The sequence below is a fragment of the Apodemus sylvaticus genome, chromosome 1 (genome assembly GCF_947179515.1).
Source record: "Apodemus sylvaticus chromosome 1, mApoSyl1.1, whole genome shotgun sequence".
NCBI classification, from domain to species: domain Eukaryota; kingdom Metazoa; phylum Chordata; class Mammalia; order Rodentia; family Muridae; genus Apodemus; species Apodemus sylvaticus.
The window spans coordinates 7,738,541-7,754,281 of NC_067472.1; the positions used below are offsets into that span (position 1 = coordinate 7,738,541).

Sequence of the window (15,741 nt, forward strand, 5' to 3'; positions counted from 1 at the left end):
AATTAAAAAATTATTTGTGTCCATAGATCAGTGCTGCTCTCAGACTTCATCAGAGCAGCTCTTTGCAGACTTGCAGTGGTTAATGCAATGACTGCAGAAACTATGAAGTGCTTGTCCCTAAATGAAAGTCTTCTTTTTTATTTTTAGACAGGATTTCTTTGAGTGGTTCTGACTATCCTGGGACTCAACTCTAAATCAAGCTTTAAACTTGTAACTATACAATGACTACAAAAATATCCCTGTCATGCAAATTACACATTCAAGTCAGAGGCAAAAGATGCACATATCTTACTGGGGCAGGGTGGGGAGTAAGACGTATAATAAAAAAATTACGAGCCGGGCAGTGGTGGTGCTCACCCTTAATCCCAGCACTTGGGAGGCAGAGGCAGGTAGATTTCTGAGTTTGAGGCCAGACTGGTCTACAGAGTGAGTTCCAGGACAGCCAGGGCTTTACAAAGAAACCCTGTCTCAGAAAAAAACCAAAACTAAACAAGCAAGCATTTGTTCTCATTGGGAAATTTTCCCATAAAGTCAAAATTAATTCTAAATAAAAGCTGAAAAAGATCAAATGAGTTTAAGTACTTACAACTGGAGCTAGAGAGAGGGTCAATAGTTAAGAGCATAGCCCTCTTGCAGAGGACCCAGGTTTGGTTCCTATAACTACAGCTCCAGAGAAATCTAATGCCTATTGCCTCTATTGGTACCTGTGCTTACACACATACTTAAAAATAGGTCACAACCCAATAATAACTTAAAAAAATTAAGTATCTCTATTACTCCTATCCATAGAGTAAAACACTAAATCAAGTACTCAGAACACAGAGAAAGGAGGACTCCAGCAAGTTTCAGATCAGCCAAGTCTCTAGCATTGATGCAGCCACCTTGAGTTTGATGCCAGACTGGGCTACACAAGACTATATGGAAAATTAAATTAGTCTAGCCCCAATTTAACAAAAGCAAGCATTTACTCTTGGAGTAAAAATTAGATTTACCAACGTATTATAAGGTGAACCCATTTTTATTTAATAAAGCTTAAGTAAGTATACTCTTAAAGTAATCCTGAGGTAGTCAAGGTTTCTACAGGACAGTATCTTTGGTTGTTTCAGCCTATTCTGAGATACATTCAAGTGAGGCCTGTCAATAAGGGAAGTTATAACACCACAGAGTACTTCAGAGTTCTATATTCAGAGCAAAACATTCCAAAAGCACCAGGGAATAATGATGTCTTATGCAGTAAACTACGACCAATTAATTGAATGGCAGGCACCAGTGGACAAAGGGCTCTCCAGCCTTCTCTCATCTGACCTGTCAAGACATGGCAGGTCCACAAAGGTGTTTCGAAGTTAACATGACAACAAAGCAAATGTGTCTTTAAAAATCTGAGATCAGGGGCTGGAGAGATCACTCGGTTGTTAACAGCATCTACTATTGCAGAGGATCTGAGTTCAGGTCTTCACATCCACATGGTGGTTCACAACCATGTCTTAACTCCAGTTCCAGAGTATCTATGACCTTTGTAGGCATAAAGCATGAACATGGTAGACTCACATACATGCAAACAAAACAATCATACACAATGTGGTGGTTTGAACGAGAATGGTCCCCAGTTAGTGGAACTGTTTGGCAAGGATTAGGGGCTATTGCCTTGTTTGGAGAGCTGTGTCATTGGGAGTGGCTTTGAGGTTTCAAAAGCCCATGCCATTCCCAGTTAGCTCTGCCTCAAGCTTGTGCTTAAAGGTGAGGACTTAACTACTATTACTGCCCCATACCTGCAGTCATGTTTCTAACCATGATAGTCAAATCCTTTGAAATTGTACATCCCAAATAAACTCTTCCTGCTATTAGTAGCCTTGCTCATAGTGTCATTACAGCAACAGAAATGTAACTAAGACATAAATAAGGAAAAGTTCATATCAGCTTTTCCCCTTCACTCTTGCCCATAGACTGTAACCATCATTAAATCTTTTAGCAGCTCTGCCTGCTTATTCTGTCTTCCAGAAAATCAGGGTTAACACACTTATCTTATTTTTAAACATTTATTTGTGTGACTGAGTGTATAGGTGCGTGCGTGGGTGGGTGTCTGTGTGCGTGCACGCACATGTGTGAATTAGAAACCCAATTCAGGTCTTCTGGAATAGCAGCAAATGTACTTAATAAATAATTAGCTACCACTCCAGCCAGGCCAGGGGTGCCTTATTACTGATTTTGGAGCTGAGCACGGATATTCCTGCAATCCCAGCACATGAGCGGCTGAGGCAGGAGGATCAAGAATTTAAGACTCAGCTTGTGCTGGATAGTGAAGCTCTGCCTCAAAATGAATGAATAAATGAATGAATGAAACTTTAAGAGTTAGAGGAAAAACAATCATTTCTAGATGGAATTACAATTTAATTTCTTTCAGCTTTCTTGATTTCTCATAATATCCTAAATTATTTATTAAAAAACTGGCAAGCCGACGGGCGGTGGTGGCGCACACCTGTAATCCCAGCACTTGGGAGGTAGAGGCAGGCGGATTTCTGAGTTCGAGGCCAGCCTGGTCTACAGAGTGAGTTCCAGGACAGCCAGGGCTACACAGAGAAACCCTGTCTCGGAAAAAAAAAAAAAAACAAAAATAAAAAACAAACAAACAAAAAACAAATCCAAAAAAAAGAAACCCCAAAACCAAAACAACAACAACAACAACAAAAAAACTGGCAGAAGGCTCCTAAAAAGTATATACAAATAATCTATAATATACACAGGGGATTGGTTCTACAAGAGATTCCTCTCTAGCCATGAATACCAAAATCTGAGGATACACAAACCCCTTCAAAAAAACAGCATAACGTGTACATACAAACTTACAGGTCTTCTCTGAATTACTTATAATATTCAATGCTATGGTTAAATAAGATTAAAAAATCTGATCCTTAATATTTGAAATGTAAATAAAGCAAATATCTAATCCCTTTGTTGTACTCTCTGCCTGAAGTGCTATATAAGTAACTGTCATACTATACTATTTTAGGGAACAGTGACAAGAAAAAACTGTAGACTCGCAGGGCAGTGGTGGCTCACACCTTTAATCCCAGCACTTGGGAGGCAGAGGCAGGGAGATTTCTGAGTTCGAGGCCAGCCTGGTCTACAGAGTCATTTCCAGGACAGCCAGGGCTACACAGAGAAACCCTGCTTCGAAAAAAAAAACAAAAAAACAAAGAAAAAAAAAAGAAAGAAAGAAAAGACTGTAGACTCACAAAGGTAGTTTCCCTGCTCTAATACATCTTCAATGTGTCTTTGTTAGATTTGAAGACTGGGGACAAGGACATACAGGGCAAGCAATATTTGGGCTATCACAGATGCAAACATCAGCATAAGAGATATTTGCGTTCAAATCTTTTATTTATTTTAGGATCAAAATCATTAAACAAGTTGGGATTTTTTTTTTTAGGCTTACTTATTTCATCTTATATGTATGAGTATTTTACTTGCATGTATGTATATGTATATCATGTATGTGTGCCTAGTGCCTGGAGGTCTGAAGGCATTGGATGCTCTCCGAGTTACGGATGGTTATGAGCCACCATTAGGGTGCTGGGAACCAAGTGCTCTTAACTTCTGAGCCACCTCTCCAGTCCATTACTATATATTTTATAAGACAATTTCACTACATAACTACTTCCTACTTTCCTCACATTAATAACAACTTCCCATTTGTCTCACATTGAAGTCTTTAATATCACCAAAAAAAGTAGCACCAAGAAAGGCACTTAATCTTAGTTAAAACATATAAAAGAATGCTTTCTTCTCAAAAGAAACTATGTTGCAAGCAAAGGGCAGAACTGCTGCTCTCTGACCACAGCTAAAACAAAAATACTTGACAGACACGACTCTAGATAGCGATCACTATCTCACAGATCACCTGCAAAACCATACAACTGAAATATTAAGGTATTTTTCAGCTTAGAAGTAAAGCAAATACTGTAAAATCTAGTTAATTTTTTTTCTCCATTTCTAGTATTTTCAGGCTGGCAAACATCAGGAAGCCCCTATAATGAAATGCAACAAAACCCTAGTACAATCGAGATACTTCTATGTCGTACTAACCAATTAGCACCCTTGTGTAGCTAGAGTACGGTTTCTCTACTCTCACAAAGGGGTGCAGCCCATGTACTGAAGGCAAAAAAAGTCTAGCCTCCAATTCTTGTTTGTACTTCTTTAATGTCTAGGTCCAGCCATACTGACTAAATTCATCTTGAATTCCTGAATTCAAGCGTCCTCTCATTTTAGCCTCCTAAGTAGCTGGAACTAAGTGACAATCAGAACTCAAACGTGCTCTTTTCTCCAGAACCGCCTAGTCCACGAGTCTAGAGCACCGCTTCTGGCCTGCCTAGCAAACTGCAACTAGGACACTGTAACAGCCAAACTGTCAATACAAGAATCTGTTTTCTCATGTCTAGCACTAATTCATCCATCCTTTAATATTCAGCAGAATGTGGTTCTGTCAACTGTAACAGCAAAACCAAGACATTAAACAACAACAAAAATCTTAACTAAGTACTGTTAATGACAACAACCACATGCTCTTTAATTTCAAATTTTCATATACCTGCTCCTTACTCTTTCCAATGGCCTTCTGAGGCAGCAGGTACAGTGTCTGTTCACATCTACCATAAAAACACACTAAGAAACTTGGCAAGGGAAAAAGACCACAATCTGCAAATAAACCATCTTTCAAAGAAAGTAATAGTGTTTGAACAAGAATTTGTTCACAGGCAAAAAGCATTTAAAAACATTCTCTCTGAAATAAAGCCACAAAATCAACACCCTCCACACATACACTAGGCAAGCATTTTTACGACTTAACTTACACCACCAGGCCCCAAAATGGTTTACCTAAGTTACCTAAGCATTTTATTTTTATAAAATAAGCAATTCGTCGGCGCAGATAAGAGAATCTCACAGAGGAATATTAACATTCAGAGACAACTCCTGTCTCCTCTTGCCTATCACATCTACCTGTATCAATTCTAAAACTGACATATTAAACCAAGAACACTTACCAATAACATTATGTTTTGAACTGAAGGGATCTACAATCGTTTGATCTCGGTAACTTCGGAAACCCTGGATAATCACCTAATAAAGAAGAGACACCCTTGAGAACACGGAAAGCACGCTGTCTGTGGCAACATTCTTTCCTTTCCATTTCTCAATCCTCATTCGAGGCATGACAGAGACATTCCACTCGGCGTCCAACATTTCGATCGAGTTTTGCAAGTTAAAGATTTGCTAAAATCATTGCTGATGCGGCGTTGCTCTGGGAGACGCTCTCAAAATGGAGAGCTGTATAGAATAAATAAGCTGGTACGCCGACCACTGCACGACAGGAAAGGGATAGACAGACAGCAAGCAGGCGAGCTGCCTGACTGCAAACCCAGGGAGGGCATCTTTCAGTCACACCAAATGAGTCCATTGAGAACATGAAGAAGATAATAAAGTAAAGGGGCAGGGGTGGAATACTCAGCGCCTGACACGTCCAATAGGAAACGTCGTCAAGCCTCAGTACCGGGGCCCATCCCTCTTGCGCGGGAAGACCATTTTGACAGAAGTAAACAAGCGCGAGAGCAGGCGCGACGCGCTCTGCAAGCGAGGGTCCGCCCTTGTGGGGCAGAGCCCGAGGCAAGGTGGAGATAGTCCTCAGCCCAGCCCGGGGCCTCGAGGCCGCCTTCGCCCGCGGCGGGCCGTGCACCGCCATCCCTGCAGAACGGCGCGGTCTGCCGCAGCCCCCGGCCAGCTCGCAGCAATCCCGCGGCGCCCGACAAGGCCGGGCCTCCGCCTGCAGCCTGCCGCGCGCGGGCCCCCGGCTCCGCTCCACACACCGCGCCCCGAGGGGCAGCTCCGGCAGCAGCCCGGCGCTCGGCCCGCTCGGGCCCCGCGCCTCCCCGCCCCCCACGCCCGGGCTAGCTCGGACCCACCGCGGGTCGCGCCGGGACACGCCGCCTCTCGCCTCACGGCCCGCGAGCGCGAAGCACGCCAGCCCCTACCTGCTTGATGTACATGGCTCCGCGCCCCTCAGCAGGGGAAGGCTTCACCTCAGAACCGCAACAGCGCGGCGGCAGGGTCAGGAGAGGCGCAGCCGACCCCCTCCCGCCAGGATCCGCTCGCTCCCCGGTGTCCAAACAAAATGGCGGCGGCCGGGGAGGCGGGGCCCGCGCGTCGGGCGGAACCACGGTGGAATCGATGCGGATCCCAGGGGAAGCCAGGGCCAGTGCCACTTTGTCGCGTCGGAATCGCCGCTCTCCCGCGGCCCTCTTAGGTGTATTTAATTTGATATCCTATTTCTTATCGTCTTGTGTACTGAGAGTCAGTTGGAAGTTTGACTCGGAGGAGCCTCGCTCCACAGGCTGGCCGGTACTACCTCCGTACGCCGGGACAATGGTGGCGCTCATGAGGGGCGGGGCCTGCTCGGCGCCAAAGCCTAGAGTGAGCCGAGCGGAGCCAATCGCCGGGCGCGCTGGAGGTCACGCGGTCGCCGGCCCGCTTAAAAAGGATGGCCTGTCAAGCTAGCGCCGGACTTGAATGTAGGTCTCATTGTGACGGCTCTGGATTCGGAGCTCCGAGCCTCCGCGGCTCCATTATTCTCTTTATTAGCTTAGAACGCCTCCTGCCGGTTCTGAGCCGCCCGAGCGCTCTGAGAGGACTGGAGGGTGCTAGAACACTCGAAGGTTTCCTGTTTGGTTTAGGGAGTGTTGTGACCACTAAAAAGAGAAAGAGGTAGAGAATGTGATCTACGGCGGTGTGGGGGAAGGGGTGCCTCGGCGGGCCCGTGCCGAGGCATCCCTGCCCCTCAGTAAGAGTAAGAGAGGCAAGAGAGGGGAGGGCCAGACCTACCTGGCTGTTGCCGGTAATTGTGGGGAGGGCCGCTCGAATTCACCTTGTAGCTAAGGATGACTTTGAACTCCTTCCCTTCATGCTTCCCTTTGTAAATGTGATCACGTATATCCAGCCGTTACTGTGTGCGAGCCCCAAGTCTAGAAAGGCCTGCACAAAGGCCACAAAGACGTGTCGTGAAATACAGTAGGTCCTGGGAGCAGTGCCTAAGTGCATAGGATCTTTGTAGCCCTGGCTTTCCTGGAATTCACTCTGTAGACCAGGATGGTCTCAAATTCAGGGATCTGCCTGCCTCTGCCTCCCCGTGCTGGCTAAAAGTACCCTCTCAGTGTAGGAAGTAGAGTTCTGGGCAACTCTAAAACTACCTGCTGGGAAAAAACAAACAAAGCCCCAAAACTGGACGGCCACGTCTAAGAGGAAGAACCAATCTTGTCTTGTGCCCTGCTGGGAATCCTTTATCTGAAACTATGGCCAAATTCCACCCAAACTCTGAGGAAAAAGAGAAGAATGAAATATTTTTTAAAAAAGAAAAAAGGTTCAATTTAAAAATTTCCTTTTGGGGGTTAAGGACTCTACCCCCTATCAACTTGTGAGGTTTTGGGTTTATCATGAACAGAGTTCTAAGCCTTCAGTTCCTCAGGATGACAGGGTTGTAGCTCAGTTGGTAAAGCCCTAGTCTGTCATGCAGGAGGTTTTGGACTCCTTCCCCAGCACTGGGTAAACTAGCCTAGGGGCACACATCTGGAATCCCAGAACCCTGGGAAGGTGGAGGCATGATCAAAAGTTCAAATTCATCTTCTACTACTTAGAGAGTTTGAATGAGACCCTCTTTTCAATAATAATGAAGCCAGCGGGGCAGTGGTGGAAAACGCCTGTAATCCTAGCACTTGGCAGGCAGAGACAGGAAGATTTCTGAGTTCAAGGCCAGCCTGGTCTACAGAGTGAGTTCCAGGACAGCCAGGACTACACAGAGAAACCCTGTCTTGAAAAAAAACAAAATAATAATAATAATAATAATAAAGCCACCAGAACTTTTGTGATGGTTTCCACTGCACTAAGAATTTTACTTTCTAGCTGGGCGGTGGTGGCACATGCCCTTTAATACCAGGGGCAGATTAAAGAGGCAGAGGCAGGTGGATTTCTGAGTTCGAGGCCAGCCTGGTCTACAGAGTGAGTTCCAGGACAGCCAGGGCTACACAGAGAAACCCTGTCTAGAAAATCCAAAAAAGAAAAAAATAGAATTTTACTTTCTTAGGCCTCTATGCATTTTATGAATTTTGTTCAGTTAGCTTGTATAATCATATGAGCAGAAAGAAAAGTTTTCTTAAAAAAGAAACAAAAACTCTACAATATCAAATAGTGAATTTAGACTATTGCCTTGTTTATATTTATTTTCTCTCTCTCCATGACAGTAAAATCCAAGAGATGAAGAATTTAAGTTTGTTACTGTTGTTTTTTCTCTTAAGCGATTATTTTGCATAAAGTAACCAAATGGTATGAAGGGAAAATGCAAGGAAGTTCTTAGCACAGCACAGATATCACAGAATATAAAGTATCAAGTGACATAAAATGAAAGTGAAATGGATGCCACAAAGAAATACCATTGAGCAATAAAAAAGAACACTGATGCATTCTGCAAACATGAATGATTTCTTTAAAAAAAAAAAATGCTAAGAGAAGGAAGCCGGCTACATACGGCTACAATGTGTACAATGTGCATGAAGTGCATTCAACACCAAATAAGATGTCTGTAGGGTCTTTGATGCAAATGGTTTAAGATAATTATACAGGAACATTGACAGCACTTCAGTCCTAGTAGCTGAAAACTAAGGGTACAGGTAGTTTGTACAGAAGGTGCTGTCAGACAGCAGAGTGATGGGGTCCAGAAGAATTAGATATTAAAGAGAGAAAAGCCTGAAACTTCTACTCCAAGCCAGAAGGTCCTCTGGGGTCAATCCTCGGAAACTCAGTGGAGATTAGGGCAATGTATATTGTCATATCAAAGCACAGGACAACTTGAAAACAGCCTTCAGAAGCTTGACTTGCCCCTACTCTGGAATTCCAGCTGTTCTGGCCTGTGCAACCTCCCTCGGCCTTTGAGAGAGAAATAAGCAGAGAATTGAGTTGTGCTGGTGCAGCACTTGAGGGTGGAGCTGTCTGCTACCGGCTGTGTTTGGCTTTGCTTGCTTGCTTCTGTTTTACTTAGGCAGCCTGGAACTTGCTGTATATAGCCCAGGTGGCCTGAAACTTGATCCTCTTGCCTCTAGGACACTGGGATTACTCTCTCTCTCTCTCTCTCTCTCTCTCTCTCTCTCTCTCTCTCTCTCTCTCTCTCTCTCTCTCTCCTCCCTCTCTCCTCCCTCTCTCTCTCTCTCCTCCCTCTCTCATTCTCTCCCCTCCCTCCCTCCCCCCCTCTCTCGCTCTCCCTCTCTCTTTCTCTCTCCCCCCTCCCTCCCTTCCTCTTTCACAATTTAGAAGGTATTTATTTCTGTTGCTTCCTTATTTAACAGCCACAGTATGCCATGAGGCAGGAGGCAACATATTTAAGTTTCTAAGTTTTAGTTATGTTTTAGTTTTTTGTTAGGTTTGAATATGTTTTATTTTTATTTACTTGCTTTACATCCTGCTCATTGCCCCCTCAATCCTTCCCGCATTCCACCTTCCCCTTCTCCTCTTGGGTGAGGACCCCTAGATATCCCCCCACATGGCACATCAAGTTTCTGTGAGGCTAAGCACATCCTCTCCCACTGAGGCCAGAAAAGGCAGCCCAGCTAGAAGAACATGTCCCACAGACAGGTAACAGCATTTGGGACAGCCCCCACTCCAGTTGTTGGGGACTGACATGAAGACCACGCTTCATACCTGCTACTGCTTGGACTACAGTAAGAGAGCCTTCTGAGTCAAGAGGAGGCTAACCTTTAATTCTCCTAGTTCTAAGATTAGAACTATTAACAAGAGAAGAAGTGGGGAATGAAAGGTTAGGAAATACAGTCTAACTCTCTAAGGACCCTAAGAAGTCAGAAGTTTAAAATGCTATTTCAATCCAAAGATGCTCTAACTCCAGCCTTCAAAGGAGCCCCAAACACCTCATATTCCAGAGCCCACTCTTTGTTAGAAACTAGGTGAAAGGTCGCATTCCAGAACCCACCCTTTGTTAGGAGCTATGCAAAAGGACCTTGAGTATGTGATCCTGGCCCTGTAAGGATCACATACTCAGGAAATGAGCTAATTAGCTGCTTATCTTGCTTCTGTAAACTGCTTACGCCATCACCCCCACCCAGGAGTTCACGCAGCTATAGACCTCCAAGAAAATAGGAAACTAATTGGTCCACAGAGTGCGGGCTCCGATAATTTAAATTGATTGGCCTAAAAACTATGGAGTGGTACAAATCGATTGACTTGCACTACACGGGCTCTCGATGCTAAGGAATGATTGGTTTGTGATTCAAGGGCTTTGTTGTAAACTTATAAAAGCTGTCCCAATTCTGCACTCAGGGTCCCACAGTCCTCTACCCCTGCGTGGTGTACAACTGTGGACCCCAGAGCCTCTGGAATAAAAATCCTCTTGCTATTGCATCAAGACCGTTTCTCACGAGTGATATGGGTGTCACCTTCCGAGGCATGGGGTGCCCTCTGGTTTTTTTTTGGGGGGGGTCTTACACTACATATGTGCGGGTGTTTGGGGGGAGGGGGAGGGCTAGTTCCACATGTGTCTCTTTAATCTTCTAATTTTTTGAATGTTTATGCACCTTCGTTTTGTCTTGAAATTAATTTCTTGAAATTAAGCAGTAGCCTGCACATTTGCCAATAGTTTTTCCTCTTTAACCATGAAATATGACAATTGTAGCTTTGCAAGAAAGAAAGATATACTTAGAAACTTACATCCAGCTGGCCTGGCCCTCTTCTCACTCAAAACACTGCTTGTGCCTTCATCTCCGATTTGTGCATCCTCTAGCAAAAAATTAGAGACGTTGGTATGAATATTGGCTGTAGGCTAAAGAACTGGAAGTTATGAAATAAAGTCTCTGCTGTCTGCAGATCATGCCTGGGTCACAGTTATCACTTTATTAAGTAGAAAGGGGGACTCATTGGGAGTACTGATCATATTATGTCATCCGAGATGGCTTTATAATCACTGTAATGGCTTCCCTGAGAGGAAAGATAATGATTCTGGTAGCTGGAGAGGAAGACTGTGTATTACTGCCCTTGGTCTTAAATTACTAACACAATGCCATCATATACAAGCAGAGAGCCAGCACAATACAATGTCCACTGTATGATTAGATTACCAATGCCACTGTGGTGGTTAAATTGTCAACTTGACACAATCTGAATCACCTGAGCAGAGAGCCCCGGTGTGTGATTATATACACCAGGTTAGCCTATTGGCATGCCTGTGGTGGACTGTTTCAGTCACTGTGGTTGACCCATTCAATAAATGTAGGTGCCACCCTCTCATAGTGGTCTGCCTAAAAGGGCATGCAAGCAGGAACACCAGGAACTTAGCTTCACTGTCATTGGTGAGTAGTTCTTTCCTCCTCCTGCTGTGGCTGCTGGTGATGGTGATGGTGATGATACTTCCCTGATACTGGAATCAGTGGGACGGCTAAGACACCCAGCCTCCAGGCTGGTCAACTACCAGGTTCTCAGCCTCTCTCGTGCGGGACAGCTACTGTTGAACTACTCTGACACGTGTGTAAGCTGACCTGAAGTCCTCTCGTTGTGTATTCATTCTAAAAGTCTGTCCTGATCCTACACAGGACCTTGACTACTACAGCCACGTACATAACTAGGCAGTCAAAGTAGTGTCTCCACGGCAGCTGGATGAAGTGCTCTGCATAGTTTCCATATGCAATTGCTGTAGTAATGCGATATGAAGACCTGAAGGATTTTATAACCGGGGCTTTTCCCACCACACCCCAGTTCCTAAATACTCAGAGGCTTAATATCAATAAATGCCACAAGCTAGGCTCACTTGCTATTTCTTTTTTTTAAAAGATTTATTTATTTATTATATCTAAGTACCTTTAGCTGTCTTCAGACACTGCAGATGCCCCAGAAGAGGGCATCAGATCTCATTACAGATGGTTGTGAACCACCATGTGGGTGCTGGGATTTGAACTCAGGACCTTCGGAAGAGCAGTCACTGCTCTTACCCGCTGAGCCATATCTCCAGCCCCTCATTTGCTAATTCTTAATGTAATATCCCACTTATCCTGAGTTCAGCTACATGACTGTTTTTCCTCTCCTCTCCTCATGTCCACCTCAGTTGATAACTCCTTTGTCAGACTGTCTCCTAACCAGAAGTTCCGCCTTCTAATCCTGCCTCAGCTTATTGGTTGTTAGATTTTTATAGATAGGTGATTCTTCCACACAGTACAGAGGAGATTAGCCTTATATCTTCCCCTTTTAGTCCAACAAAAATCTTTCTCTACCATTGAAAAACTGTATATATAAGAACAATTATGAAAACTATCAGGTAAGAATCACATTCAGTGTCCAGTCCATATGCATTTAGCAACCTTGGAGAAAGTATTCTACTCTCTATCTTACCTTGGTAAGTCCTAAGTTCTGTGCCTAAGTCATTTTCTTAAATCCTAAATAACTTAAGCTTAATTGTGAGACTATGACCATGTAGTCTTCAACACCTTCCAAAACCCAAGAAGGATAAATATTACCTGAGTATGCAAGAGGTACAGAACAAGCGGATTCCAAAACTATATAGTGACAGACGTTGCTGGCTATCTGGATGGATACCAAGATACTTCTGCAACGCTGGAGTATCATCTTCACCTTTCTGGCCCACAATATCCGGCAGACATTTCGTGAAGCAGGAGTTAGGAAGGACTGTCTATTTTGTCTTGGCAAAGCTTGGCTGTAGCCTTCCTTCGTGTCTGGCTTGTTCACAGCCTGGGAAGCATGCTGTTAGCAGGTGAGGTAAGGGCAGTTTCTTGCCTGGTGGCAGCTTGCCACATTTGAAGCAGCTCCCTAAGGAGGGTCTTCAATGCTCATCATCATCTTTGAAGTAGTGTGGGGGTACCACCAGGAGCAGACATGTCTCCCTGTCAAAATAAAGAAAAAAATCTTTAAATGCCATAGTGTAGTGGGTAATAATTAAGAATGAGTACCGCCCTGCCAGGCCTCTGCACCGAGTCCTGGAGGGTCTCTCTCAGGGCAGCTCTCGCTGTTGCCGCTGGGCCAGTCTTTCTCAGCCAGCTCTCACAGCATCCCGGCTGTGTTTCCTCTCTGCCACAGACTCTGTAAATGTCAGGAGTCCTGCTCCCGCCCTACACACAAATACCTGGTAAAGCATAACTCTTAAATAGTTATCCAAAATCTTTATGTATATAAAACTCCCAATCTCATAATGCCAATTTACAATGATAAGGACTTATCCCAATATTTATAACCTCTTCAAAACATCAGAAATAGTCTGAAGCCATCTGGATATCCGTGCCTCTCTTCCTGCTCCATTCTGCTTCCTGTTTCCTACTTCTGCTCCTGTCCATGGCTCGCTCGCTCTCTCTCCCCTTCCCTCACTCCTCTTAGCTCCTCCTCTCTCCCCTCCAATCACTGGCCTCTCATTGCCTCAATAGGAAATATCTTGCAACACAATAGTGTGTAGATTGCTGAGGTTTTTGAGGCCATCTCTATCTATCTATCTATCTATCTATCTATCTATCTATCTATCTATCTATCTATAGTATATCTGAATAGGCAACTATTGCTTGTTTCTAGCTATTTACTATCTGATTAACTTTGAAAACAGTCAGGCGGTGGTGGCGCACGCCTGTAATCCCAGCACTCTGGGAGGCAGAGGCAGGCGGATTTCTGAGTTTGAGGCCAGCCTGTTCTACAGAGTGAGCTCCAGGACAGCCAGGGCTATACAGAGAAACCCTGTCTCAAAAAAAACAAATCCAAAAAAAAAAACCCAAACAAACAAAAAACAAAACAAAAAAAAACCTTTGAAAACATTTACAGAAGACTAAACAAAACTTATTTCTGTGATTAAACTAGTATGTTATGTTACTATAAGTTTAATTGATTGACTACTAACTTGTACTTCTTGATAAATACAGTTTGTAATTGCAGCTTTTAAAAGGACTGGAACTTCACATTGCATTTTTCAAAGAACTGTATAGGTACAATACCTTATATAAGAATTGAAGCATATATATATATATATATATGTATATATATATATACACACACACACACATAATGTAGCAAAATATAAACCTAAATCTGTATCAATATACAAAGACCATACCAAATGTAAACTATTTGGTTTATTAATGCCCTTTTATTAATTAGGTTATTATCAATTAGATTATTCATCAAGAATCTACCCTTTTATCCTAGTATCCTATGTTCCTCTTTTTTTCTTTCCCCTTTCTTCCTGACTCTAGATAGGAGAGAAAGAAGATCAGAGGAAAGAAAAAGAAAGAGAAAAGATCCCAGAATCCAACCTCCCTTACTTGTTTCCTCCATGACCAAGACCATTAACAACTTGTGATCAACCCCCCCTTAAACAACAACAAACATCCATCACCCATCAAAATCCATCCAGACCATCTCGTGGGAATGGGGTGTCATTCTCTAAAATTGCTTCCTGCTGTCTGGGGACATATTGGCCAGTCGTAAGAAAGCTAGCTGTAACATTTATTGCCCAGTCTCTATTGTGAACATGTAGGTGCAGGGCTTAACTCAAGTCCTGGCTAAAACAATCTGAGAGGCCAGGACACATGGGATCAGCCATCTTGAAGCTGTCCTGGAAGCAAATTTTAACAAAACAGCTAGTGAAGTCGTCTAAGGCTTGTGTCTGGGCTTGGATTTCTTCTGCATGTGGTCTGTGGCACTCCTCCTGCAGTTTAGTCAGCACCTGGTGTTGGCAGCTGGCTTCTTTTGTTCAGCTGGGTCTAGCAGGCTACCCATCTGGTTCTGCCTTCTGCTGGACCTGGCCACATCTCCCAACCTGCCTTGCTCCTGTGAGGCTTCAGGCCTTCACCCATAGGCATCCCCTCCCCCCCGTTACCTTGGACCCTCAGACCCTTCCACACTAGGCTTGGCCTGCAGCTTAGCACTGGGCTTGGGATGCAGTGGACCTGGAGTAGGGTGCTGTTTTTCCCATGGGGCACAGAGTAAGCTGTGTCTAGTGTTACATAAGAGACAAAAGAAGCAAGTTCAACACCTCCCTCCAAAAAAAAAAAAAACTTTGAAAGATAGAACATTGAATCTAAAACATAAAAGGGGCTGGAGAGAATGCTTAGCCATTAAGAGAACTTGTTCTTGTAAAGAATCTAGGTTTCTCAGCACCCACACGGAGGATCACAACTATCCGTAACTCCAGTTCCAAGGGATCTCACACCCTCTTCTGAACTCTGCAGACACTGTGGTACATATGTGCTACACAGACATACACGCAGAGAAATCACCCACACACATAAAAATGAACAGGTCTTTGAAACTATATTTATTATTTTCCATATATGTATGCCCACATGTCACAGTGCACATGTGGAGGTCACAAGACAATTTTATGGAATGTTTTTCCTCCTCTGGGATGGGTCCCAGAGACTGAGCTCAGGTCACCAGGTGTGACAGCAAGTGCGTCCATCTTCTTGTTAACCACCTCTCCAGCTGCCTTAGTCAGTGTTCTATTGCTGTGAGGAGACGCCACGACCAAGGCAACTCTCACAAAAGAAAGTATTTAGTTGGGGCTAGCTTACAGTTTCAGAGGGTTACTCCATTACCATAGTGGCAGGGAGCATGGTGGCACACAAGCAGACTTAGTCCTAGATAAGTTGCAGAAGTCTATCTACATCATGACTGGAAGCAGCATGGAGTCATGGGGCCTGGGGTTGAGGGGGG

General features: G+C 44.1%; 1 protein-coding gene across 1 annotated transcript in view; it reads right to left on the minus strand.

Annotated features, from left to right (window-relative positions):
* Positions 1-6,190, minus strand: part of Smc3 (structural maintenance of chromosomes 3) — a 39,919-nt gene extending 33,729 nt beyond the window's left edge. Inside the window, exons 1-2 of the mRNA XM_052183733.1 lie at positions 6,024-6,190; positions 5,040-5,115 (exon numbers count right to left, since the gene is read on the minus strand). Of these exons, the coding sequence (XP_052039693.1) occupies positions 5,040-5,115; positions 6,024-6,038 (91 nt within the window). The 5' untranslated portion in view covers positions 6,039-6,190. The remainder of the gene's footprint in view (positions 1-5,039; positions 5,116-6,023) is intronic.
* Positions 6,191-15,741: the final 9,551 nt, after the last annotated feature.